The sequence below is a fragment of the Cimex lectularius genome, unplaced genomic scaffold (assembly GCF_000648675.2).
Source record: "Cimex lectularius strain Harlan isolate CLEC.00 unplaced genomic scaffold, Clec_2.1 scaffold52, whole genome shotgun sequence".
Classification (NCBI taxonomy): domain Eukaryota; kingdom Metazoa; phylum Arthropoda; class Insecta; order Hemiptera; family Cimicidae; genus Cimex; species Cimex lectularius.
This window is the reverse complement of record NW_019392742.1, coordinates 432301-458056: the sequence shown is the minus strand read 5'-3', so window position 1 is coordinate 458056 and position 25756 is coordinate 432301. Positions and strand designations below refer to the sequence as shown.

The 25756-nt window shown below is 35.3% G+C and overlaps 1 protein-coding gene across 1 annotated transcript in view; it reads right to left on the bottom strand.

Moving 5' to 3' along the window:
- LOC106664896 (alkaline phosphatase-like) overlaps positions 1-25756 on the bottom strand; it is a 445922-nt gene that overhangs the window by 60643 nt on the left and 359523 nt on the right. The window contains exons 6-7 of the mRNA XM_014390962.2: positions 19385-19525; positions 16295-16489 (exon numbers count right to left, since the gene is read on the bottom strand). Of these exons, the coding sequence (XP_014246448.1) occupies positions 16295-16489; positions 19385-19525 (336 nt within the window). The remainder of the gene's footprint in view (positions 1-16294; positions 16490-19384; positions 19526-25756) is intronic.

Genomic DNA, 25756 nt, shown 5'->3' with positions numbered 1-25756 from the left:
ATTTCCAAGTAGCGGAATGCTACAGAGGTAAACAAACAATATCATTTGGAAGAGGATTAATAAGTGTTGACATTCATACAAATGAGTAATCCTGTAAACGTAAACAGAATATTTTATATAGATTTTTTTTAATGAAAACTTAAAATCCTGCATTATTTTCCGGACAACCCAATAAATATCGATTAACGGTCACTTATCACCACACATTATTTTTATAGTTAAGCTAACTTAAAATAGTTTCGATTGATGTGTTATGCGTGCCTACAAACAATTCCGATTCCATTTCAAAACAGATTTGTTCTACTTCGAAAATCGACTGTACAAGGTGTATATAATATTTATACGTTTATAAAATATCTTTGTATCTAAGGTTTCTGGTAATGTAATAATTTTTAGTTTTCACGTTTTTTTAACATAACAATGTTTTTTATTTTAACGCCCCTTTGTTTTTTCTGTACCTGCAGATTTCTCCCTTCAGCACATAAATTTTTCAGTATTATGTGGCTCTATTTTTTAATGTGGTACTTTTCTGAAGCATGTCCTATAAATATTCCAATTTTTAATTCCGTTAATTCTGTTAAGGGGGTCTTTGTAGGCTTTCAGGGATATTCGACAATTTCTATGCAATGCTCTCGGAAAGTTCGTGTTCGATAGATATATAACTTGTTTTCTTTGTTAGAACATTGATTTTAAATTCTAAGAGATCACTAGAAAAGATTAGGAAATGAAGAACGGGATAACTTTGAAAGATAGACCATCTCTTATCATGACTTTCTCATTTCAGATGTTTTTCTTTTTTGCCAAAATCTCTTGGGTAAGATTTCAATCATAATAATATGAAAAATGGACAATCTAACCTGGAGAAAAGAAAAATTTTGTTGAGCAATTCAGTAGAAGATGATTTAAACGAAAAATTCAATGTCAACCAGTGGCTGTCCGAAGTCCCCATTATATTTATATCAAAATAACCACAATTTCCTAGGAACAGTGTGAGGTAAGGTCCCTGACATTCTCTCTTGACCTGAGACCCATTGTAATGTTATTTAAATATCCCATTTTGTTAGGGTATTTAGGCAGTTCCAACAAGTTACGGGTGATCTCGTAGGCTTGGAGAGACTTCTAAGCTGTTGGCTGTCTTAGAGAATTATTAATATTCGTGGTATCACAGGCATGGCTAATTACTTTTGAATCTATGAAATAATTATTGTGTATTTCACGTGCAGATGTTTTCATGCCTAGCAGCATCATAGCCCGGATTGAAAAATGTATGCAGTGAAGTCGAAACCATTTATGCCGATGCCCATAGCATATTCCTTAACATATTGTAAACATCTTTATAAAAAATAATTGTAAGAACAAGTAAAAACAAAATTTGTGAATATTTTTTGGAGAATAGTAAAAGTATTCTCGCAAATATACGAGAACTGGCTTTTTGTTTGGATGGATTTTTTGGCTCAAATACAATATTAGTCCTCGGGTTGGGTTGAAAAAATGGCAGGTCTGTAGCTTACCGACTCTCTTCTTAGGTCATTGTTATGCGTTCCTTTCTCTGATCCCTTGATAGATCAAACATTCTGTACACGTCTAGCCGTTTGTATTATTACGCCATGTCTAGATCTTTATGTTCTCGGACCTTGGCCCATAGGCGAATGGGAGTTACAGATATTGGTTCAAATGTGTATAGTTGATTCTTCTAAAAGTATTTTGAAGGAAAATAATGATTTTAAACATTTAAATTAATGTTAATTTATTGTACTGTTAAAAATGTTACTGGTAAAAATTAATTTACGAATCTATCCTTTTGTTTGAAAATGTTAGAAAATTACTTTCTATATATCTTTCAATTAATTAATCTCTATTTAAGGTCTTGGGTGAGATAAAAAAGTCAGTGTCATGAGCGGGATTCGAACCCACGACATTCGGCTCAATACGCTGCTGCTCTAACCACATGAGCTATCGTGACTTCGATCCACTCAGACATCAACTCAATGGATTTAACAAATCCATTTTTCAAATGTCGTGTAATCTATTTGATTCTCGGCGACAAATGAAATGGCCACGGATAGCTTTAGTGAAGATATATTTCATTTTACTTATTAAAAATTAATCCATTTAGGTTTTAGTGGCCAATTGACCAAGTTACTTCTTTCAATTAATTATTCTTTTTATGCAAGGCCTTGGTTGAGATAAAAAAGACAGTTTCACGAGCGGGATTCGAACCCTAGACTCGGATATTGAAAAATGGCAACAAGTAGGGAAAATTCAAAAGGTGAGGTTGAGGTGGGAAGTTGGTGTCCGAGTGGATAGAAGTCTTGATAGCTGAAGTGGTTAGCGGCGTATTGAGTCGAAGGTCGTGGGTTCGAATCCCGCTCGTGACACTGACTTTTTTATCTCAACCAATACCTTCAATAAAGATTAATTAATTGAAAGATGTTATTAGGTCAATCGGACCACGAAATCTAATTAATTTATTTTTTATACTTCATTGTAAAAGTAAACATTGGTGGGATCTCATCATCGGTTTGCTCGTAAAAGCAGGGGGCACAAGATCAATGAGAAAAGATTAAGGGCGGAGTTAAAGCCTTTTGTCAAGGCGGGGGCAAGGAGCAGGTGATGAGGACGATATCAAAAACCGATAGAGGCCCTGCAGGAGTAAGACAACATTCCAGTAACGGGCCAATATAAAGCCCCGGCCCTCGCCCACTCCGGCACAAAGCCCTTCTGTTTTTTGCCATTAAACTCACCAGGAAAGGGCCGGCGGAGCGAGAAAGGAAGCCGCGGTCTCAATTACTCTGCCGGCCCTAATCAAAAAGCAGGCGAGAACCGGCCCTCATGAAGATTCTATTGTAGGAGATGCTTGTTTTACTTTTTCACCCTTACTTGCCAACCTTTTCCAATGAAGATGTAAAATTACACAATAAAGTGTTTATTTTTATAAAATTAATCCATATGCCAAAACTTGATATATACTGTTAAACAAATTAACAAAAAACAACCCACTTGAAAATATTGATAAACAAATAAACCAATTTTTAGCCTATATACAATAGAATATATTAAAAAACGTCGGAAAAGAGTGACACATTTGGAATTCATGTTTTAACACACTTTTCCGCCATCAGCTCACCTTTTAGAAGGATTTCTCCAGTAGAACAAAACGGGATGATTTACGACGGACGTTTATGCTGCACGTGACATTTATATACTCGTGCAATGTATTTTAGATTCATTTATTTTTTATATTTTCCAACATCAAGTCAATTCTTTCCAGACAAAACAAGGAACAATAGAAAAAAAACTGGTTGGATTATAATACATGAGATCGTAAACTAAAATGTGTCCGAATCATAGATTTTCTAACTTAGAAGAATGATTATACATAATAAAAGTAATAATTATAATTTCTGTCTTACGTGGTATTTCGCAAACGATTTTTATTTCATAAACCAAATTATTGTTGTCGTTCGGGGTGTTAATTCTGTATATATTTGAATAAATGCAAACTGCACCTACAACATTTAAACGGCGGTTTTTTAAATGTTAATAGTAGGGGTATTCACGATTTATTTGTGTTAACTCTGTTTTTTTTTTTTTTTTTTTTTTTTTTGCCTTGAACTAGTGTTCATCTAGCCTAATTAACTCTGTTAGAACGTGTTAGTTCGATAAATGATGACGTAGACATGAAAGATTCTGCTAATTAAGATTGCTCGATCTAACAAGCCAATGTTAAATGTTAGGTCGAAAGTGTAGTTACATTGCTAGCCGTTAGGGCATAGGTAACCAACATGGCAGCCATGAATTTAACAGCTGTTTATTGTTTATACGTATTTTTATTGTTAAATGCGCGTTAATTAAATCAGACCAATGCATTTCTTTTGTCAATTTCTGACCTGCCATTATACTCTCCTTATTAGTAGATACATCTCCTATCCTATAAAGTTGTAGGCTGTTAGATGTTAGGCTACAAGTTAGGTTGTCGGTACGAATTGAAGCGTGTTATTTGTTAGCACTTTTCGAATGCACAGATGGCATTTTGAATGAAAGAATTGATCAATTTTCCTTTTTATTATCTTCTGGCATCTTACAATTTAACCCAAAACAAACAACACCAAGCCTTAAATGACTGTTATAGCTTTATTTTTGGTTCTACCACGCGCAGCATTTCGGAAAAATTAACGTTAAACATAGTAAGAAAAGAAGGGGGCGTTCACGATCTTACTGGACATTTCTCTATTCGAGTTACCATTTTACAAATATCGTGAATACCCCTAGTTTCTCTTGTTTGTTAATGTGGAAAGCATGAGAAGACAACTTCTTTCAATGGAATGTATATGGAGTTCATTTTTTCATTCAAAATCAGAAACAGCAGTCTGTGGACTTTTTGTCTTTGGCTTTAACTTACATTTTCAAATTTGAATTATCCCAATACTGTTCATACTAGTTCCATTCATATCTCGTTTCTAACTATGGACTAGCTACTGTAATGAATTAAGCCTGTTGTTTGCCTTGTAGGATTTGTGTTAAAATAGATCATATTATTATATTATTAAAAATTACACATATTTTAAAAATTTCTTTCCCACTTCTCCAAACGTTCTGAAACACAAGTGACCTATGCCAAGGAAATTCGACACCAAGTTGATATGTAGGCTCAGCCCTAAAATGGGAAAATTACTTACTGGTCATTTTTCTATTCGAGTTAACACGACATGACATAAAATGTTAGCCAATATCAGTTGGAACATGTAAAAATTACAAAATTTAAAATTTTGGTCATGATTGCACGTTCTACTGAGGTTACAAAAAAATACCTACAACGTCAAATTTCACAAAAACTTCCTGATCTAATAAGCTTTACGTTGATATATCCAGGTTTATAAATAACGTTCTACTAGAGCTGAAAAATCAACGTAAAAATGAAGAAGTTTTTGTGAAATTTGACAAGTTGTAGGTATTTTTTTGTAACCTCAGTAGAACGTGCAATCATGACCATAATTTTAAATTTTGTAATTTTGACATGTTCCAACTGATTTTGGCTAACATGTTATATCATTCAGATTATTACAAATAGAAGTATCTTATAGTAAATTTAGCGTTCTTTCAAATGGTGTAATTGGATTTATTGTAGTCTCGACATTTTGGAAGTTGTAAGCGTTGTTATGTGGTAAGGAAGTGAAAAGTTGTAAAAACCTAAATTGAAGAATATCTTCCAAATAGGGAACTTTCCGAAATTTTTTTATATATATATACACACAAGGTGGCCCCAATCGATTCAGTCATACTTCCAGATCTTATAGGAAATTGAACGCTGAGTATAAAAGGTGCTATGAACCTGTCTCCGCAAACCATTCGGTTCCGAGCTACAGGCAAAAAACCATGAAAAACCACGCTTTTTGACCTTATTCGTGAAATTGTTAGTGTATCGTTAGCCTGACCGTAAAACAGCTCGAAACAACATCTGTAGAGGATTAATTTCTGCATCGAATGAGATTAAACCCAGCCTGATCGGCCGAAAATTTTATTTTGGCGATTTTTCGAAGTTAGGAGGTGAAGGGGTAGAAAATTTACCATTTCTGACATTTTTATCGAAAAAGATAAGATCTGGAAGTGTGGCGGAATCGATTGGGGGCCACCCTGTATATGCAATATTATATATCCTTATATCCACCTATATCAATAACCACCCCAACCCACCAGCCCGAGTACCATCTTTATATCAGAGCTCATACCTACTCGCTCCCTGTAAGGGGCCAAGTCATTCGACATTCCTTGATCAGATGTGACACACTGAGAAACATTTCTCTACAAACGGTACATCTGGGTGAGTTTTGACTCAAAAGCAGGTGTCCTAGATATTGCTTAATGTTTCTAGAAGTAGTATGCGCCGTATCAACTTGAAGCTTCTTACCTCATTTCATAACCAATTATTTTTTAATTTTTGTTATAAATATGTTAAATTGGAAAACCGATTTATTTCTTCTTTGTAGTTGTGACAGAAATAAACCTGCATTATTTTATTGTTTATTAAGTCGTGTTTATAAATTACTGTAAGTCAAGACATTTAATTATTTTTAAATATATCTCAGGTTGATAAATAAGCAAGAAATAACTACAATGAAAATTTGATTCTAACCCTTACTATTGACCAAAAATTTGAAACCAATTCGTTAATTATAATCAAGCTGGTAAGGGTAATATTATTTTGTGGCTATTTCATTGAGATAGAATCTAAACACTGAAATTTATTTCTAGGGATTTTGGAGCACGTGATTACCAGTTTCCCGTTGAATGAAAGGTTGTTTGTATTAAATTATGTCATAGCTGACAAACAAGGGCCTTGTTAACGGACATTTATGGATTTTCCAGTATACTGATTTGATTTGTTTTGACGATGTTTTGTAATTTAAGACACGAGGTATACACTAAGCATTTTGTCCCTCATTCACAAAAACGTAAGTATTACAAGAATGACAATCCGTCTGTTGGGAGTTTATTGACAGTGAGTAATAAAAGTAACAAAACAAAATTAAAGAATAGTTATTATTTCTATAAGCCTGCGTAATATCCCTTTGTTCTGATTATAGTCTGACCTCTCGCCTTCTGACAACTATGTATCATCATTTCCAATTAATGACATATTTATGTTTTGTTGAAAATACAAGACGCGTTGAAATAATTTTATTTTATACTTTAGAGTTTAATTACCTATCAACCAAAAAACATATGGCCTTAAAACTGTTGGAGTTAACAATCTAAATGTTCGTATATATTGTGATTGCCTCAACACTGATATTTTATTATTTTTATTTTAGTATCTATTGGTATTTTACTCAACTGAAAGACTGTTACTGTTTTTCGATAAGAAAGTATATTGTAAAATAGCAAAAAACTCAATATTAGAATAAAATAATTAAGGTTTTTAGTTGTGATAAAAAAGTCAGTGTTACGAGCGGGATTCGAACCCACGACCTTCGGCTAAATACGCCGCTCTACCACTTGAGCTATAGTGACTTCGATCCACTCGGGCACTAACCTCCCATCTCAACCCAACCTTTTTTGAATTTTCCCTCCTTTTCGCCATTTTTCAAATGTCGTGTAATCTATTTATCTATCTATTATCTCAACTAAAAACCATAATTAATTGAAAGATATTAATTGGTCCAGGGGATCATGAAACTAGTGAACTTAATAAGTTAAAATGAAGTGTATCTTCACTAAATTTCTCCGTTGCCTCATTTGTCGCCAAGAACCAAATAGATTTCACGACATTTGAAAAATGGCGAAAAGGAGGGAAAATTCAAAAAGGTGGGGTTGAGATGAGAAGTTAGTGTCCGAGTGGATCGAGGTCACGATAGCTCAAGTGGTAGAGCAGCGGCGTATCTAGCCGAAGATCGTGGGTTCGAATCCCGCTCGTGACACTGATTTTTTTATCTCAACTAAAAACCTTAATAATTTGAAAGATATTAATTGGTTAAGCGGACCACGAAACTAAGGAATTAAGCCAGATACACACTTACCCGATGCTACGCCATGCGACGCTACCCGATGCTACCCGACGCAAATCCAAACTCCGATTTTCCATAACATTGAACGCTAACCTACCCGACGCTCTGCGATCCCCACTGTCCAGATTTTCGTCGGATCGCATCGAGTACAGTCGAAGACAAAAGAACCGGACACTCATATTTTTATTCAAACTACATGTATTATTGTCGTTATATTAATTACAACATACTTATTTTAATGTAAACCAAATTAACTGTGATAAATTAATTAGTTTCTATTTAAAAAATTAATTTTAATTGTTTGGTAGAAAATTAACCAAACACCGGAATACGATTTTTCGATATAATGAATTTACTAAGAATTTATTGTACTCGCTTCGGCGGTACATATACTAAAATTGGAACAATTTATTACACGGTTTTGCTGATAAAATTTAATTAACAATTTATTTCATAGTTTTGTTCGTAAAATTATACCATTTTCTAATGTCGGGTACCATCAGAACAGGACACTCAATTTTTTGTAGTTTATTTCAAACTACGTACGTGTAATTTTGTCGTTATATTAATTACAACATGTTATTTTAATGTAAACCAAATTAAACGAGATATAAAATGCCAAGGTTTTTATAAACATTGTTTAATTATGATGGTTAGGAGTAACTTTATTTAAAACAATTAAATTTAACAAACAATTTATTAGATGGTTGTGCTCATGAAATTTAACTAACAATTTATTACAAGGTTTTGCTCAAAATAGTGCATTAAGAACAAAAAATGCGTTGCGATTGTGATAGTGATGATTGTGATAAACGCTGTGGACTGTACGCGACGTGTACTTGCGTCGGATAGATGTGCACACCCCACCAAAACGTGGCAAGGTGTCGGGTAGCATCGGGTAGCGTCGCATGGCGTAGCATCGGGTAAGTGTGTTCCTGGCTTTAGGGCCAAAGTTTTCTTAAAAAGTGAACATTCATCACAAAATTACCGTTATATTTTTTAAATAATTTTAATATCATTGTTCTGTTTGGATATTTTTTATTGGAAAGAAGCAAATCAGTATTAATTATTTTAAACTGATTTATTATCCCTATAATCGCTACCAGTCATCCCTCAGTCGGAGTACATTATAAACTGTCTGTTTTAATGAAATCAACTTGTTATTGGCATCTACTGTACTCCAGTTTAATAGGCTAAACCCCATCTTTAATGATCGAACTGTTAACCACTATCACTTATGCAGTTAGCGAACCTAATTCAGACGTTGAATTATTTATGGAATTTAAGTTTATTCGTAATGATTTAGAACACGAAAAACAATTTTAAGATAAGGAAAAGAGTTGAAATACGAGATCAGTTTTTTTAAATAAATGAATCTCATGTTGTATTTATCCTTTTAAATGCTTTGAGGTTTACAAATAAACAAAATATTATTTTATAGTTCATTGAATAATAATAATAATAATGGTTTTAATTTAATTGACACTAAAGTTTATTCTATTACAATACCCTTTTTCTGTCCAAGTCAACTAATTCCAAGTTAGTCTTTTCCAAAAACGATTGAATTGAATACGCTTTGTGAAGAAAGGACAATGTTTATCGAGTCAGACAATGTCGGTTTAACATAAAGCGGATCAAAATAACCCTCGAGTAAGGTTGGGCTGCCGATAAGGCGATTTGAAATTGAATGAAACAACACTTGCTTGATTGTAACTGTTGATTTTACGCTTTGAGAAAGGGATCAGATCGAAGGCCTCTCTGGAATAATGCCTTTCCTATTCGACATCCTTCTGAGATCCCTTTATCTGTTTGTCCCCTCTGTGCCCATGATAAAATGGGCATTTTTGAAATTTGTCATCCTCATTCTTTATAAATCTATAGCTAATTGACAGATGAAGTGGCACAGATATTTCGTACAGAGATTCGACTTTTCATAAAATTAAAATGGAGATACAGTAAGAGCATAACGAAAATACATCCAATACTTATGGTCCAAGAGATGACAAGAATGGGAAAGAGTGAAAAACACCTCCTTTAAGCACCACCTGTTGATACGAATCAAGAAATCTAGAGAGTTCTGTGGTAGGAGTTGAGTCCATCCTGGAACCAAATTCCCAGAACCCATGGAAAATACATCAATACCTTCCAAGCCGAAGTCCATACAATCGAGAAATGTACCCAAATCAACTTGAACAAAGCGCAAAAAAGCAAGATGTCATATAGCAAAAAGCCATCAAAGCACTCAAACATTAGTTCAAAGAGGGTGTTGAATTTCCAAACCTAACTTATCATTATTCAGAAATCGTGAGATGCGGTCTGGTGTGATGTAGGTTTCAGAAAAACATTTTCTTTATCGTGCCAACGTTTCGATCTTTATTGGGATCATCTACAGGGCTCAAAGTTCTGTGTAATTGTGCCATTCTTGCATGTCGTGTTGAGAGTGCCCAATGCCCTAACTTATCATATTGGGTATGCAAAACGAAATAACCTTCTGCTGGGTTCCAGGACACATGGGCGTAGAAGGAAACGGGAAAGCGGACGCCCTTCCAAAAAAGGGAACTGTATTATCCGGGCCCCTCTGTTTGATGCCAAAATTATGGGACAATGGAAGTCATTCATAGAATACAAATCTTCTATCCTTCTATCTTTGGAAGGAAAGAAGTTACCAAATGCATTAAAGAAAGCAGGAAGAAAAACTGCGAATCCTAACAGGAGACCGCAAACTGAATGGTCATCTGAAGAATTTTGGTATAACAAAACACGGCAAGTGAAGATTCTTCAAAGAAGCAGCAACACTAACACACCTAGTAACAAATTGTGCTGCTACACCTACCTGAAAGATGAATTGTTTTGGGACGTGTAATGCCACAGTAGAAGAAATTCAACCACTGGGACTGGGCCTACTAATCAATTTCATTATAAATAAAAAAGGACTTACATGCGTGCTATAAGCACTGAACGGGTGATACAACAAGTCTTAAAGCCAGAAACACACTTACCCGATGCTACGCCATGCGACGCTACCCGATGCTACTCGACGCAAATCCAAACTCCGATTTTCCATAAGGTTGCATTACCCCCGTTCACATCTACCCGACGCTCTGCGATCCCCACTGTCCAGATTTTCGTCGGGTCGCATCGAGTACAGTCGAAGACAAAAGAACCGGACACTCATATTTTTATTCAAACTACATGTATTATTGCCGTTATATTAATTACAACATACTTATTTTAATATAAACCAAATTAACTGTGATTAAAAATTAATTAGTTTTTATTTAAAAAATTAATTTTAATGGTTTGGTAGAAAATACCGGAATACGATTTTTTGATATAATGAATTTTACTAACAATTTATTGTACTCGCTTCGGCGGTACATATACTAAAATGGGAACAATTTATTTCACGGTTTTGCTGATAAAATGTAATTAACAATTTATTTCATAATTTTGCTTGTAAAACTATACCATTTTCTAATGTCGGGTACCATCAGAACAGGACACTCATATTTTCTGTAGTTTATTTCAAACTAAGTACGTGTAATTTTGTCGTTATATTAATTACAACATGTTATTTTAATGTAAACCAAATTAAACATGATCAAAAATGCATACGTTTTTATAAGCATTGTTTAATTATAATGGTTAGGAGTAACTTTATTTAAAACAATTAAAACAATTAAGTTAAGCAAACAATTTATTAGATGGTTGTGCTCATAAAATTTAACTAACAATTTATTACATGGCTGTACAAGGTTTTGCTCAAAATAGTGCATTAAGAACAAAAGATGCGTTGCGATTGTGATAGTGATTATTGTGATAAACGCTGTGGACTGTACGCGACTTGTGCTTGCGTCGGATAGATGTGCACACCCCACCAAAACGTGGCAAGGCGTCGGCTAGCATCGGGTAGCGTCGCATGGCATAGCATCGGATACGTGTGTTCCCGGCTTTAAGAGCGCAGTATAATATACATCCCAAGTAATACATCTACATCTACAACTCCAAAAAAGAAAGTCTGAATAATGTTGGGATTATTTCCTTACTGATGGTCAGACAATAAATTTTCAGCAATTCACGACAAATATGAAATATGCTGTTCAAACCTTCATCCGGTTTCTTTACACCGCAAAAAGTTCTTAACCGCATAACAATGCGATACAGCTTACTTCAACGTTCCAAAATTAACAAATATAAATTTCAACTTACTAATTAACTGGAATAAGTAATATGGTTAATTATGATCATTAAACAAATATGGATTTATTTTGAATGATTTAAGTTAAAACCAGGGAGAATAAAGGTCTTTTGAAAGGGCCTCCTTTTCGTTTCCACTTTATTCCCTGGAATTGGAAAATCTAATAAGGCAATTCCTCCGTACCTTGTCAAGATAGTTGTACGTATCTAATGTGTTCCACGCTTATGGAAAAACCCTCTGCCCAAGAGGATCAAATGGTATCATTTCCGTTCTCGGCTTTCTTCTTTTCCCTTTCCTATTTTTAACCAAAACTTCGATCCTTTGACGAAGGATTTAAATAAACGTTTTGTATTCAGTGGTCTTTAAGAGTAGGAGAAACTATTGTTAACTTAAAATTTTAATAAAACAAAAAGAAACAAACCAGACGTTACAAAATATTGTCACCACTATTCGTGAGATAATCCAAACTGCCACTAGACTATATTGATTGATTTGATGACTTGTGGTATCGAATATGGTGGGTCAGCCATGCGTGATAACTCCCAACTCATTTAAAGGTTCCAATAAAAAAAAAAATGTTATCCCTCCTATTTATGTATCTAACATCACCCTATGCCGAGACATTAATATTCCATTTGTTTCAAAAATAGCTAGTACAAACTCATAAATTTAGATAATCCTGTCCTCACAATGCGAATATACTGGTACTTATTCGGAAATCGTGAGATGCGGTCTGGTGTGATGTAGGTTTCAGGTTCTTTATCATGTCAACGTTTCGAACTTTATTGAGATCATCTTCGGGGCCTGGGATTTACAAACATTGTTTAAATTTAAGAAATAATACTTATAGGATGTGGAAAAAAGTGAATTTATACCACGCAAAAAATATTTTTTGTATTCGATCAAAGTATTTCTACTCACTCAAAATGTTTGTTATCTGCGTAATTGTGCCGTTCTTGCTTGTCGTGTAGAGAGTGTCAGTGAGATATTGCCCTCTATTGAATGGCACAATTAAGCAGAAAACAAACAAACACTTTGAGTGAGTACTTTGATTGAATATAAAAAATATATATTTTTTGCATTGTATAAATTCACATTTTTCCAAATCCTTCTATTGTTACATTTAAACAATGTTTGTAAATCCCAGGCCCCGAAGATGATCTCAATAAAGATCGAAACGTTGACACGATAAAGAAAATGTTTTTCTGAAACCTACATCACACCAGACCGCATCTCACGATTTCCGAATAATCATCGACTAACGGTCACTAATCATCACACATTTATTCTGGTACTTCAGATCAGTTTTACTACAATCCGAGACCAACGACGACTGGAACGCCAATAGCACGTGACGCTCGAGGATTGGTGAATAATACAAGAAGTCTAATACATGAAGAATGAAAAAAGAGCCTTTTTCTTATTTAATCATTAAAGTTTTCAGTCATGTTATTAATACTCATCATTATGAGCACCATATGTCGTTTAGTTATCTTCAATGTTTATCCCGTTTTTTTTAAATTGTCGAGCGAAATCTGCAGAATCTGATGATCTGGAATAATATAAGAATTTTCAATTATTAGCAATAATCGTCGGAAATGTAGTTTTTATAAAATTTTGGCAATTGCATCGTGTTGCTGACAATATAGCCTCTTCTGTCGAACAAAACCAGCATTTCTTGGGTGTATTTCTCAATTTAGAACTGGCATTCGATCGACTGGCACTCGGGCTTGCTTTGGAAACTGAAGCACATCCTCTTTCATACTATTATATATACTATATAATTTCATTCCATGCAGCAATCACATTGGCTGGGTTTCTACGTATTGATGTCAACTTAAAAAAAAAACACGGAGCTATGGGAAATGTTAAATGGTTACCTGCAACACATATGGGCCAGAGTATCAGTTGAACACACTACCCATTAAAAAATGGCCGCTCCAGCCAGAGTAGAAAATTTAGGAAAGGAATTGTATAATCCAGATATCGTAATTTTCACCGATGGAAGTTGCATGGAGGATAAAGTGGGATGCGCCTTCACAATCATTGACAAGAAAGACAACAAACAAAATTATTAAAGGAGAGAAATTAAAGCTGCCACCATGGTGCTCAAATAATCACGCGCAGTTACTGAGCATCGGAGAAGCAATCAGCTGGATGCAACAGAATATGAGTGAAAATAACGTAAGGATAGCCCTAAGTACAGATAGTAAGGTGTCATTAGATATCTTGACCAACCATCGAAATCACAACACCCTTCCCAAAGAAATAAGAGCTATATAATATGAGGGCTACAAAAGGACACTGTACACATTTAAAATAGATAAAGACTCATGAACGACATCAGGGAAACGAACGAGCGTGCCAACTAGCAAAGGAGGCAGCAAGCAACGCAGAATTGCAAGTTGTATTCAGCGCGATTCCCCTTTCTTATATTAAGAAGAACATGGAAAAGGAATCACTAGAAATATGGGAGCTGAATGGAGACAAACCGCAAATGGATGTGAAACAAGGAAATACTTCCCGACCATAGAATCTCGTATGAAAGCAGCATCAGCCATACTCACAAAACCACCATGGCATTGTCAGGTCGTAGAAAGCACCAGTCACATCTCACTCGACTTGGCGTAATGGATGATGCAACATGGTCATGTAATGGCTGGGGCACACATTGTATTCAGTTGCTGGATGTTCGACCAAGAAAGGACATGCCTCATATAATATATATAATTTTGAGAGGGTATAGATTGCCACAACATGAATCTGTGTGGGTCCAAACTATAGCCTGGAATTGTTCAAATTTATAAACTCAATTGACATGAACAAACTATTAAGTGATAACTAAGTGCAATAAATTTAAAGATACTAAGACTGTTATTTATCAAAAATGTATATAATGTAATATACGGATTGTTAAATACCTGCAATCACTATGGGAGGAGGTAGAATAAATTCCCTGGTCACAGGGTGTAATTAGGGCGATTATTCCTCAGGGAAGTATACTTGGCCCATTTATATTTTCAATATACACTTCACATATTGCAATGTTATAGCGACTCTTATACATAATTCCGATTCCTCAATTAACACACAACTCTTACAATACCTGAATGAATTAACAGTATGGTTCACAAATTGGAGAATGAAGATAAACCTAACGAAAAGCGTACAGATAAATTTTACCTTACGTAAAAATATCCGTCCTGCAGTGAATGTAAATGGAATCCCATTGCCTACCACTGACCTTGTGCGTTATCTTGGACACTTTTCATGGATAAACGACCGACCTGCGTAAAAAGACTAGTTGACTAACGATCAAAATTAGACATAGAAAACATACTTTTAATTTACAAGACAATGATTAGACCTTTTGGGCTTACGATTGTGAAGTGATGGGCTCAACTACGGAATCCAATTCCCAGCGACTACAATCTATCCAATCTAAAATTCTCCGTCAAATTATAAATGCTCCTTTTTACGTTTCAAATTACACTATTCATAACAACCTACACATCCAGTTTATACATGAACTCATTAAAACCCGCTACACAAAAATTCATCAATCACTGAACATACACAATAATCCATCATTATGACAGTTATCACTTTCAACCCTGCCTGAAAATCTTCCAAGACGATTGAAGTGAAAGTGGCTCGGAGACCTTTTCATTGAGTGAAGATTGAAAAGATTTGAGTGTGAAGGAGTGCTGCCACTGGGCAACTGCTTCTACAAAAGACTGAAATGACAAATTCAACATGCTTGAACATATTTGCTTAATACAATATTATTAGTTGTAAATATCAAATAAATGTAATAAAATTTTTTTGTTCTTAAAATTACATCACTTTTTACTATTATAATTACTTTACTGATTCAAAAATCAATAAATTTAAAGAAAAACTTATGTTCGTATATTTCTGAAACATGTGCCAACTTTTTCAATTAATTCACCTCTTTTATGTTCTGCCAAGCAAGAGATTGGTTTTTCTTGTGTTCCAGTTTTTCCATTATTTATTTTTATTGTATTTAAAGTAGTGTGGAACTTTTTCTATATCAATGATGGATTTTGTAAGTTGTGTTGTTAGAGTTTTTGTAAATACTATTTTAGTTTTTCATGAATATTAAATATAAACAAAACAATTTTTTTGTGTCAGATTAAAAAACACAGAAAAGAAAAATTCCAGAAAATCTTCGAAAGAGGGTACTGTTAATAATTTCTTATTCCCCATTAGACAGCCAGGTATCTCGGTTCATTTAGAAAATCCTCTTTGTGGAAGGTTCCTGGCTTAGTTGGAAGTTGTTCTGTTTACTGAATAAATAACTGTCTTTTATAAAGTGTTTTCGTTCGAGTTGCGTTTCTACTCGTACCCCAAGACTATGTTAAATAATAGAGAAACTGACAATCGGGTTGACCTTAGGGGCCGGAGTAGACGGGAATGTTCAACATCCATCGGACCTGCAAGTTTTGTTTATTTCCGAAACTAAGTTGAGGATAAGTTCGAAGGGGTAGATCCGGCCGGAGTCCCTATGTAATTTCGCCCGGGTGGCGCACTTTTATGACATTGGATTAAATTTAAATATTGGACTCACCGAAAATTGGGTTGCCCCTCGGGGTGGCCAGCCCGCCCATTGTCAGGACGTGGGAGTGGTCGGAAGTGACGACGATGAGAGTTTCCGACTGATCGACCGACTCCAAAACTGAGAGCAGGGCCTCCTCCAAAACCAAAGTTTCGTCCAAGGCTCGGAACGGATTGTTATAGTGGTGTGCATGGTCAATACGGCCACCTGAAAAACACAAGGGAAAAAATCAAACCCAATAAGAACCAATTAAGAATAACGTTAATATAAAATCTAAATATTTGCAACAGTAAGTAAAATTCTCGCTTGGCGAATGAAACAACATACATTAAAATATGTTATTGATTCATACATATAAACAAAGGGTGATAAAAAGGCTTATCCCTACATTTTTAGTTGATTTTTTAATTTACAGCTTTTTTCCTTAAATTATTCAAAATTCACAAGACGAATTATCACACGATATCCGACCTGAGAAAGAGTTCACTTTTTTACCTATTACATAATCTTAAAATCATATCGAACCTACAGAAGCTTTCCAGTCTGAAAGTGGCATCAATGGCCCCTATTTATCAAGCGGCTATCGCACAGATGGAGGGGTATCACAGGGAAGCATCTTAGGACCCATCGCCTACACACTATACACCGCATACGTTCCTACTCTTTCTGAAGCGATACTTACTCCCATCCAGATGATACCGCCATACGATAATAACAGCTCAACCAGAAAACTGCCAACCCATGCCACCTCTCTTCAGCAGTGGTAGAAGCGATATAATGTGACAATGAACAAATGCACATGCAGACATGTCATCATATTTCATCCTTCGCTGAATAGCCACTGCTCTCAGTTACTACAATATTAGACTTTGGAACCAGCTTTTACAATCCTCTACCTGGGGCGGCACATCGACCAAGACTTAATTGGAACCCTCACATGCGACTCAAAAAAACAAGAGTTTGCTTCACACTTTCTAAAGTATTGCTGGAAAAACAGCAAAAGTCACTACAAAATAAACGATTCATTTATAATCCTATTTTGAGAAATATACTGCATAGAACTTTGGTGTCCAAAAAAAGTTCCAACCGCCAAAGAACCACAAGAAGTCTCTAATGATCACAATAAGAACCCTAGGCAACTCATGTGGGTTAAAACCGAAAATGGATCATTGGCTATACTGACAGTAATAAAACTCAAAATAACCTATGGATCATTAATCTGGTGGGCCAAAGCTCAACAGAAATTAGTTACCCAAACACTAGGTTAGCAAAAAGTATCACACGGGTAATGAGATCGACCCCTGCAAATGCACCAGAAATTTTGCTAAAGCTACATCACTGGAAATATTCATACACGGGGAAGTTACGAAAAGCCCATTTAGGCTTCAAAATTAAATCAAATTGGATGGTAACTAAACAATTCTTGGAAATGGAGACTGACTATATGATCTCGGAACCATTCTTTACAACATTCTATAAAGCCTCAACGAATTACAAACTAGAGGAAGAACACAGGAGAGCATCAGACATACAGATGGCTCCAAAACAAACGAAGGAACCGGATCATTTACTGTACAAGCCACATGAGCAATCAAACTCATTAGGGAAGTACACTTCGGTCTTTCTAGCAGAAATGCCCTATAAAATCATAAAAGAAGTATTACTAGCAAAAACGTACTCATACGATTCGATAGCCAAACAGCTATTAAAGCATCACCGTGTAAAAAATCACATCAAAATTAGTCAGTGAATGCATCCAAAATCTCCAAAACTAGGGAAACAACAACCTGATGGTACCTGGGGTGCCAGGGCACAAAGAAATTTTCGGTATCGAAAAAGCAGTCACACTGGCCAAAGGAGGATCTGCAAGACCCTCTGGTAAGCCCCAAAATCTATACTTGGAAAATCAAAAATAAATACAGAATTCTCCATCTCATAATAGATCCAAATAAAACAAAACGACAAGTGGATAAATGGCGGCGCTAGACCGAGTAAACTTATGCTAAAACAAACCTCACCAAGACTGGCAAACACAGTGCTGCAGTTGGAGACGGCCAGACTCAGAGGAGTGATAGGATTTTTAACACTCAATGCCATCTGTGAGAACATCTACACAACATAGACATACATAACGATGATCTGCAGTGTGATGGGGAGGAGGAAACAGCCATCCATATCATCTTCCGATGTGAAGCAATGGCTCAATGAAGACATAACCTAGCATACATAAAAAACCTAGGGAATGAAATTGTAGTAACAACAGTCAATGTACTAAAACATCTGAGAAGAAGGATTGAGTCGATTGCACTGAACCAGGGTACTAGGAAGGTACAATAAGCCAGAAGGCTTCAGTGCCTGGGGAGCATAAACCCCGCTTCCTAATATCCTCATCAACATCAATGCCAACGCACCTAATTTCTACAACCCATAATCCTCCAAACTATCGCCAATTCTACGTATCCAATCTCAACATTCATAATGACCTTAATATCCTGTATATCGTTGAAGTGGCGAAAAACCGTTAAAAGACGTTTTACAAACAAATATCCTCTCACACAAACCTTCATGTCAGAAACTTTCATGCCGCACCCTCATCACTGGCCTCGCAACTTCTTTAGTAACGTGATTTACGCTAACATTCAAGAATGACTACTAATGAGTAGTTCCTCTTCTTTCATATTTATGTAGATTATTAATTAAGGTTTTTAGTTGAGATGAAAAAAAAGTTAATGGCACGAGAGGGATTCGAACACACGACCTTCGGCTAGATACGCCGCTGCTCTACTACCTGAGCTATTGTGACGTCGATCCACTCGGACATCAACTTCCCATCTCAACCCCACCGGGTTCGAATCCCTCTCGTGCCATTAACTTTTTTTCATCTCAAATAAAAACCTTAATTAATTGTCGTGTATTGATTGGTCAAGCGGACCACGAAAGTAGTGAATTTATGTAGATTTTTATATCTTTGTATTTAATTTTGTTTTGCATTGCGCTCTTACATGTTATCAAATTACTTGAAAGTGAAAAATTGGCGCTGGTGTATTGTGTAAATAAATTAAATAATTCATTATAAAAAGTGTAAATTGTAAGTAGACTTACTTTCCACGAGCAAGAAAAATCCTTTGGAGTTTTTCTGCAGGATGCTCAGTGCCTTTTTGGTCATCTCTGCTAGAGAGGGATCGCCCTTTGGACTTTTGTCACGATCAGCCTCGAAGTCCATGTGCGAATAGGCAAAGAGACCTAAAAAAATAATTTTGTTTTAATTAATGTTACATCACAGGTATATAAATATAAAAAATTAACGATTTATCTTCAATAAAATAATATGTAATGGATAATTTAATTGTCTTAAACAGTATTTTACTTTTTTTACTTTTTCTAATTTATGATTTTTTTAAAAGTTTAAAACTAATTCATTTTTATATCCGATAAATCTTATCAGCCCTTAAACCATAATTCAATTTGAATTCAATTGGTATGAAATTCACTTCTTCAATATTCTTGAATCTAACTTTAATAAATAGCCCTTAATATTCGTTACATGTTTAATAACATTAGATATTATCCAATTTAATTTGATGTAGTAAGTGTTAATAAATGGTACGATTGTTTCTGTGTTCTATGTGTTTCGTTTTTAATAATTGCCTTAAGACATTAAGTTTTAATCTTTAGATTTTTAAAAATTATTTTATTTGTACCCTTTGCATAATTGTAAATATTACAAATGTGATCACAAAACATTTTTCACACGGTGACAGTACTACCACTAAAGCAATAGCTGCACCCGGCGGGCATACGCAATGTGAAATCATCCAATTGTGGCACTCAGTGTGACTAAGTGGCAAGAGGTCCCGAGGTCATCGTCGATTATGGTGACGTGGCGGTTTCTCGGGATGGGAATGTGTAGCGAGAACCGAGCAGTAGGGTTGGTGGGAAACCTATCGAATCGGTATCAATTCTTTGAAAACGTGGAATGTTGAGGTAGTTTTGGAAAGTGAGGTAAGTGGCGTAGTAAGGAGCTTTGACGATTTGTCTGAGAACTTTTAATTTGATGTATTGGATGTGCTGGATTTTGCATGGCTTGGCAGAACCCCACACATACCTACTCAAACCTATGGAACCAGCGAGTATACCAATATTCAGAGAATACAAAGTTTTCATTCCAAAGTTTTAAGACCAATTGTTTCTGTCCCTTTTTACGTAAATAGTAACACACTTCATATATGGATCTTCACATGCCAACAGTTTTTTCACGCATCAGAAGATATTACAGACTTTTCATAGTAAATTTTAAAATCACACAAATACGATTACTCCGTTCCTCACGATTACCAAGTAAATATCTAAAAAGAAGATGGTAAGAGGCCTCTTAAATGATTAATATCATTTTATTAATCTAGAGTGGCTGCAGAATGGGTAGCTTTTTCTGTAATGCCACAAACATAAATTAAAATCTAACTTCACTAAATCCACTATTTTTCGTTGTCCGCTTGACCAATTAATATCATTCAATTAATTAAGGTTTGAAGTTGCGAAAAAAAGTCAGTATCTCGAGCGGGATTCGAACCCACCGCCTTCGGCTAGAAACGCCGCTACTCTTCTAATTGAGCTGACATTATAATGGCTAGATAGATAAATAGATTACACGACATTTGAAAACTGGTAAAAAGGAGAGAAAATTCAAAAAGGTGGGGTTGAGATGGGAAGTTAGTGCCCGAGGGGATCGAAGTCACGATAGCTCAAGCTGCCGTATCAAGCCGAAGGTCGCGGGTTCGAATCCCGCTCGTGACACTGACTTTTTTATCTCAACTTAAAACCTTAATTAATTAAAATCTAACCTACAGGTTGAATATAATACACGTACAGTTGTAGATAAAAATAAATGAATTAACAAAATAAATTGAATATATGTTAATTTTTGTTATATATAAAAACACCTTGATAACATAACATGTTTTACATTTGGTGTCTATTCTACGTCATATTTCCTCATGATCGATCATGTGATAAGAGACGATGTGTTAAGCTGTATTTATAAAAAGAAGGGCGGTTAATTCACCATGTAAATTTGCTCGGCGGGCCGTACATAAATAAATCCACGTTTGAGTAATGCTGGAACTAATGTCGGATCGGGTCTGATCACCATTTTACCAGCCGGCCGGCGACTATCCATTTATAACGCCGTCGATACTTTCAGAATGCAGATTCGCTGTTTGTCAACTTTTGTTGAGAGAGGGATGATTAATAAAATTTGTTGCTAGGCCCCTTGGCTAAAAAGATAAAATACGACCTGCATATTGGAAGTTAATAATTTCCGCCGAAAGATACATTCAAACAGAGGTTAATTTTTTATAAGATTATTTTAAAATAAAAAAATTCCATCTTTTGAGTGTCAATTAGCAGACTTGTCGATACCAATTTTTCTGTTGTCTACTGCTAATATAATATAATAAAATCTGAGTAAGTGTAGGTGTTTTGTTTTGTTAATTTTCTATAAGTACAAAAGTCAGTTATCTTTATAGAATTGTTTATTACAAGAATAGAGAACAAATCACATAAATTACACCTCTTTCTAACACTAATGCTGAGGCCGTTGGTGTTTTAGATGTCTTAGATAATTATCAGAAAAGATTCAAGATAATAGATGTTGGACAAAGGAGTTTTGAGTTTTAAATAGACGTTTGTGAGTAATTGGCACTAGAGAGTTAGAGTCGATTAATAAGGATAGCTACAAATCTGTTACAAGTACAAGTAAGATTTACAAAGAAATTATTGGCAGGTAAGCCAAAGAAAACTAGGATTCTGATTGGACTCCTGACAGAGCACTGCCGGCCAAGGAGCCACATTGAACGGAAAGGAGTAACTTAAGACGCACTGTCCAGATACTACCAGGAAGGTTAGGAGACCGCTGAACACAGTTTATATTTTTTTGAGTGATTCTTGCAAAAGAAGAGGAAAAGCAGGAAGCGAGTTCCTGCACTAAAAAGCAGCTGGAAACTCTAGGAGTTTGATTATCAACATGTAGATGGGCAATGAGTTGTAAAACTGGAGGAGTTCAATAGATCTGCGAAGGTCGAAGTGCAGATGACCTTGTGACCACCTCTCTTATGGTTATCGCTTATGTCAAGCCACAATTCCCTGGTTAAACCAGACTGTATCTAGTCCAAACAGAACAGAAATAAGGGGAAATTTTCACAAATAAAAGTGGAAGTAGAATTATACTAGGAGCTGATTGTACACTGCAAATTTCTGGTCATATGGCAGCAGAGCCAAGGAAAAATAATTAAGGCTTATATGTCCTCTATTGGTGCGTAGGCCTAGTAAAAGTGATGCCTACTCCTGGGAGGGGAAAGTCCTAAACCTAAAGGACTTAACGACGAGTTCTAGACGATGATGAACATTACCAAATGACTGATATTGATCGTCGTGTTCAAAGCCTTATTAAAGGTTCTTTTTTATAACCGTTAACCTTTTAAGGTTGAAGAACAGTGTATTTGAACAATGGATTGAACGATTTTGAACTGGAGTGACTGAAGAGTAGTCAGGCCTGGTTGAAAAACCTCAGATTGACGACTGATGTGTCCTCGTCCAGAGCATGTTTCTGTTGTCGACTAGTCTTTTGTATAGTTTATACCGTCAGTTCAGTTTCATTTTTTAAATTCTAGTGTGGGGCTCAAAGTTAGTAGTATGTCTATGTAACGTATTGCCAGAATTGTCAGGTGTACTCTTTCGAAACGGATAGTCAGCAAAGTAAATGGATATAGAATTGGATCAAAGATACTGCCATGCGCAACACCCCCTTCGGCTTAGTGGGAAAAAGCGAAGAAAAGAAACCTTATAGCATTGTTGTAGCTAGAAGTAAATATAAAATTAACATTTCGTTGTAATACACAGCTGTTTATTTTAAAATAAAAAAATAATAATATACTTTTAAGGGTTACATTTTCTATATGTCATTCCAACTTGCAATAAAGTGATTGTTTAATGGTAATAAGCAAAGAACAATTAAACGTTTTTAATACTGTTGTCAAAATCTAATGTGATTGGTTTGAACAAAAACATGTGTTGATTTATAGTGAAATATTTAGGTCAAAAATCTGTTTTTCAGTTCTTTCCGTTGGTCGGACGACTGCCCTGTTTGAGGTGCCAGGGCGTCAATGTCCCACGAATTGGCCTATAAAAGTCCGATCACCTCCTCGTGAATATAAACGAAGTACTTTCCAGGGAATACGTGGGGTCCCCATGCATCCTTGTTAAGTTTGGAGTAGAAGGAACCGGTCTCGCCTTGTTAAAATAGATGCTAATCGTCGACCTTATTTCAAATGCAGTCCCAATGCGGTCAAATTGACACTTGAGTATGTAGAATTTTGGGGAAAAACAGAGTGGAAGAGAGGATTATCTGATTCAATAGTCAATCGGGTCTTTTTAAATTTTTTCATTAGCGTTTTATTATGATTAAAAAGAGAAACGGGACTAAATTAACTCTTATTACATCACAAAATTAAACACCTCAATTTGTTGCATATTAAATATGGCATAATATCTTTTCAATATAACTAAAGAAGATTCCTGGGTGACAATCCCAGGTGAAAAATAATCCTGGGTGTTAATTAAACTTCCTTTGATAAAACGAATTGCAGACCAGATGAACTAATTACTTTCCTCTAATTAGGCCCCAATATTATTAAGAGCCACAATTATTTGCACTGAGCTTGATAGTAATTTGGAGATATTTATAATGGTTGCCAATTTCAATAATAGATCCTTAATATTACCGTTTATTCAGAAGCCTCCAATCTATCGCATTTACGATAAATCAAAATCGTTGATTTCAGGGTAAATGCTATCTACAATAAAATGCAACTATGTTGATATTTATCTGTAGACGTGTTAGTACACTTTTATCTATTGTGTACGATCTCTGTTAATACATTACTGGGAGATTTTAGTTTCTTTTATAAAGAACAGAATTCAACTCAAGGTATCAAGGTCTCCATGGCACAAAAATGGCTTTCATATGTATCACAGTCTTTTCCTAGATATTGAAAAAGACGTTGAATTGGACATTCATTATGTCTTTCTATAAATTTTTTCGTGAATGCAATGTTTTATGTCCATGGATGTCCATCTTTTTAATTTTTATTTTCTCTCATCTCTTCCTCTCGAAATCCATCCCAACTGCTCTCACTTTCTCTCCAGTAGCAAACTATTTTCTTTTTTAAAGCAAAACTTATACAGGGTGAGTCATTTTTTGACGCAACATTGGAAAATCAACGCGGGTGTTTTTAAATCTGACTCGAGGCTTATTTCCTTTGATTAATACGTTAATAAAAGAGAGGGAGTCAATTTTCGGTGCACCATAGGAAAATCAACGTTCGTGCGTCTAATTATGACTCGGCACATTTTATTTTGTTAGTCTCGTACCAAAAAATAGGCGAGTCACTTTTCGACGCACGGCACATTTTATTTTGTTAGTCTCGTACCAAAAAATAGGCGAGTCACTTTTCGACGCACCATTCGTTACGAATTAGTTTTAGTAGTTTGAAAGGAAAATAAACAAAACCAATATTATTAAAACATTATTCAAACACAATGTAAAAATTAAAAAAAAAATTCTTCATAAATTAATCTGATTAAAGTTTAAGAGTATTTTTTATCAACCAACGTTGATTTTCCTATGGTGCACCGAAAATTGACTAACTTCCTTTTTTTAATGTTAAAATCAAAAGACCTGGAGTCAGATTTAAACGCACCAGCGTTGATTTTCCTATGGTGCGTCAAAAAATGATTCACCCTGTATATTTATTTGTGTACATAATGTTTTAAATCCATTGCGTTTCTCTTCTTTATTTTTCATCCCCTTTCCCACTTTTGATTTTTTCTCTGTCTATCCATCTATCTCTCATCTTTGTACCTATACCCGGCTCACTTTCTCTCACTCTTGCTCAGTTTTCTTTTTTACTTTCTCTCCATATTTTTCAAGTTTTCTGTCAACTTATTTATTTATCCCAGCACTCCTTCTCACTCTCTCTCTCTCTCTCTCTCTCTCTCTCTCTCTCTCTCTCTCTCTCCTTTCTCTCTATATTTCTCAAGTTATCTGTTATCTTATCTATCTATCCAGGCTCTTCTCTCTCTCTGATTTTCGATTATATACCAAACTATTATCTTTATGAGGAAGTATACTTCGGTCTTTCAAGCAGAAATACATGCCATCAACGNTCTCTCTCTCTCTCTCTCTCTCTCTCTCTCTCTCTCTCTCTCTCTCTCTCTCTCTGACTTTAGATTCTATACCAAACGATTCTCTTTATTAAAGCAATACTTACCTTTCCTTTTCTCACTCTTACTCTTTCTCCTTTCTCTTTTTCCCACTTTCTCTCCTTATTTATTTTTGTCTTTCTCTCTCCATCCCCCCTCTCACTCTCTTACCTTTTCTCTCTCTCTCCCGTCCTCTCTCTCTCTCTCTCTGAATTT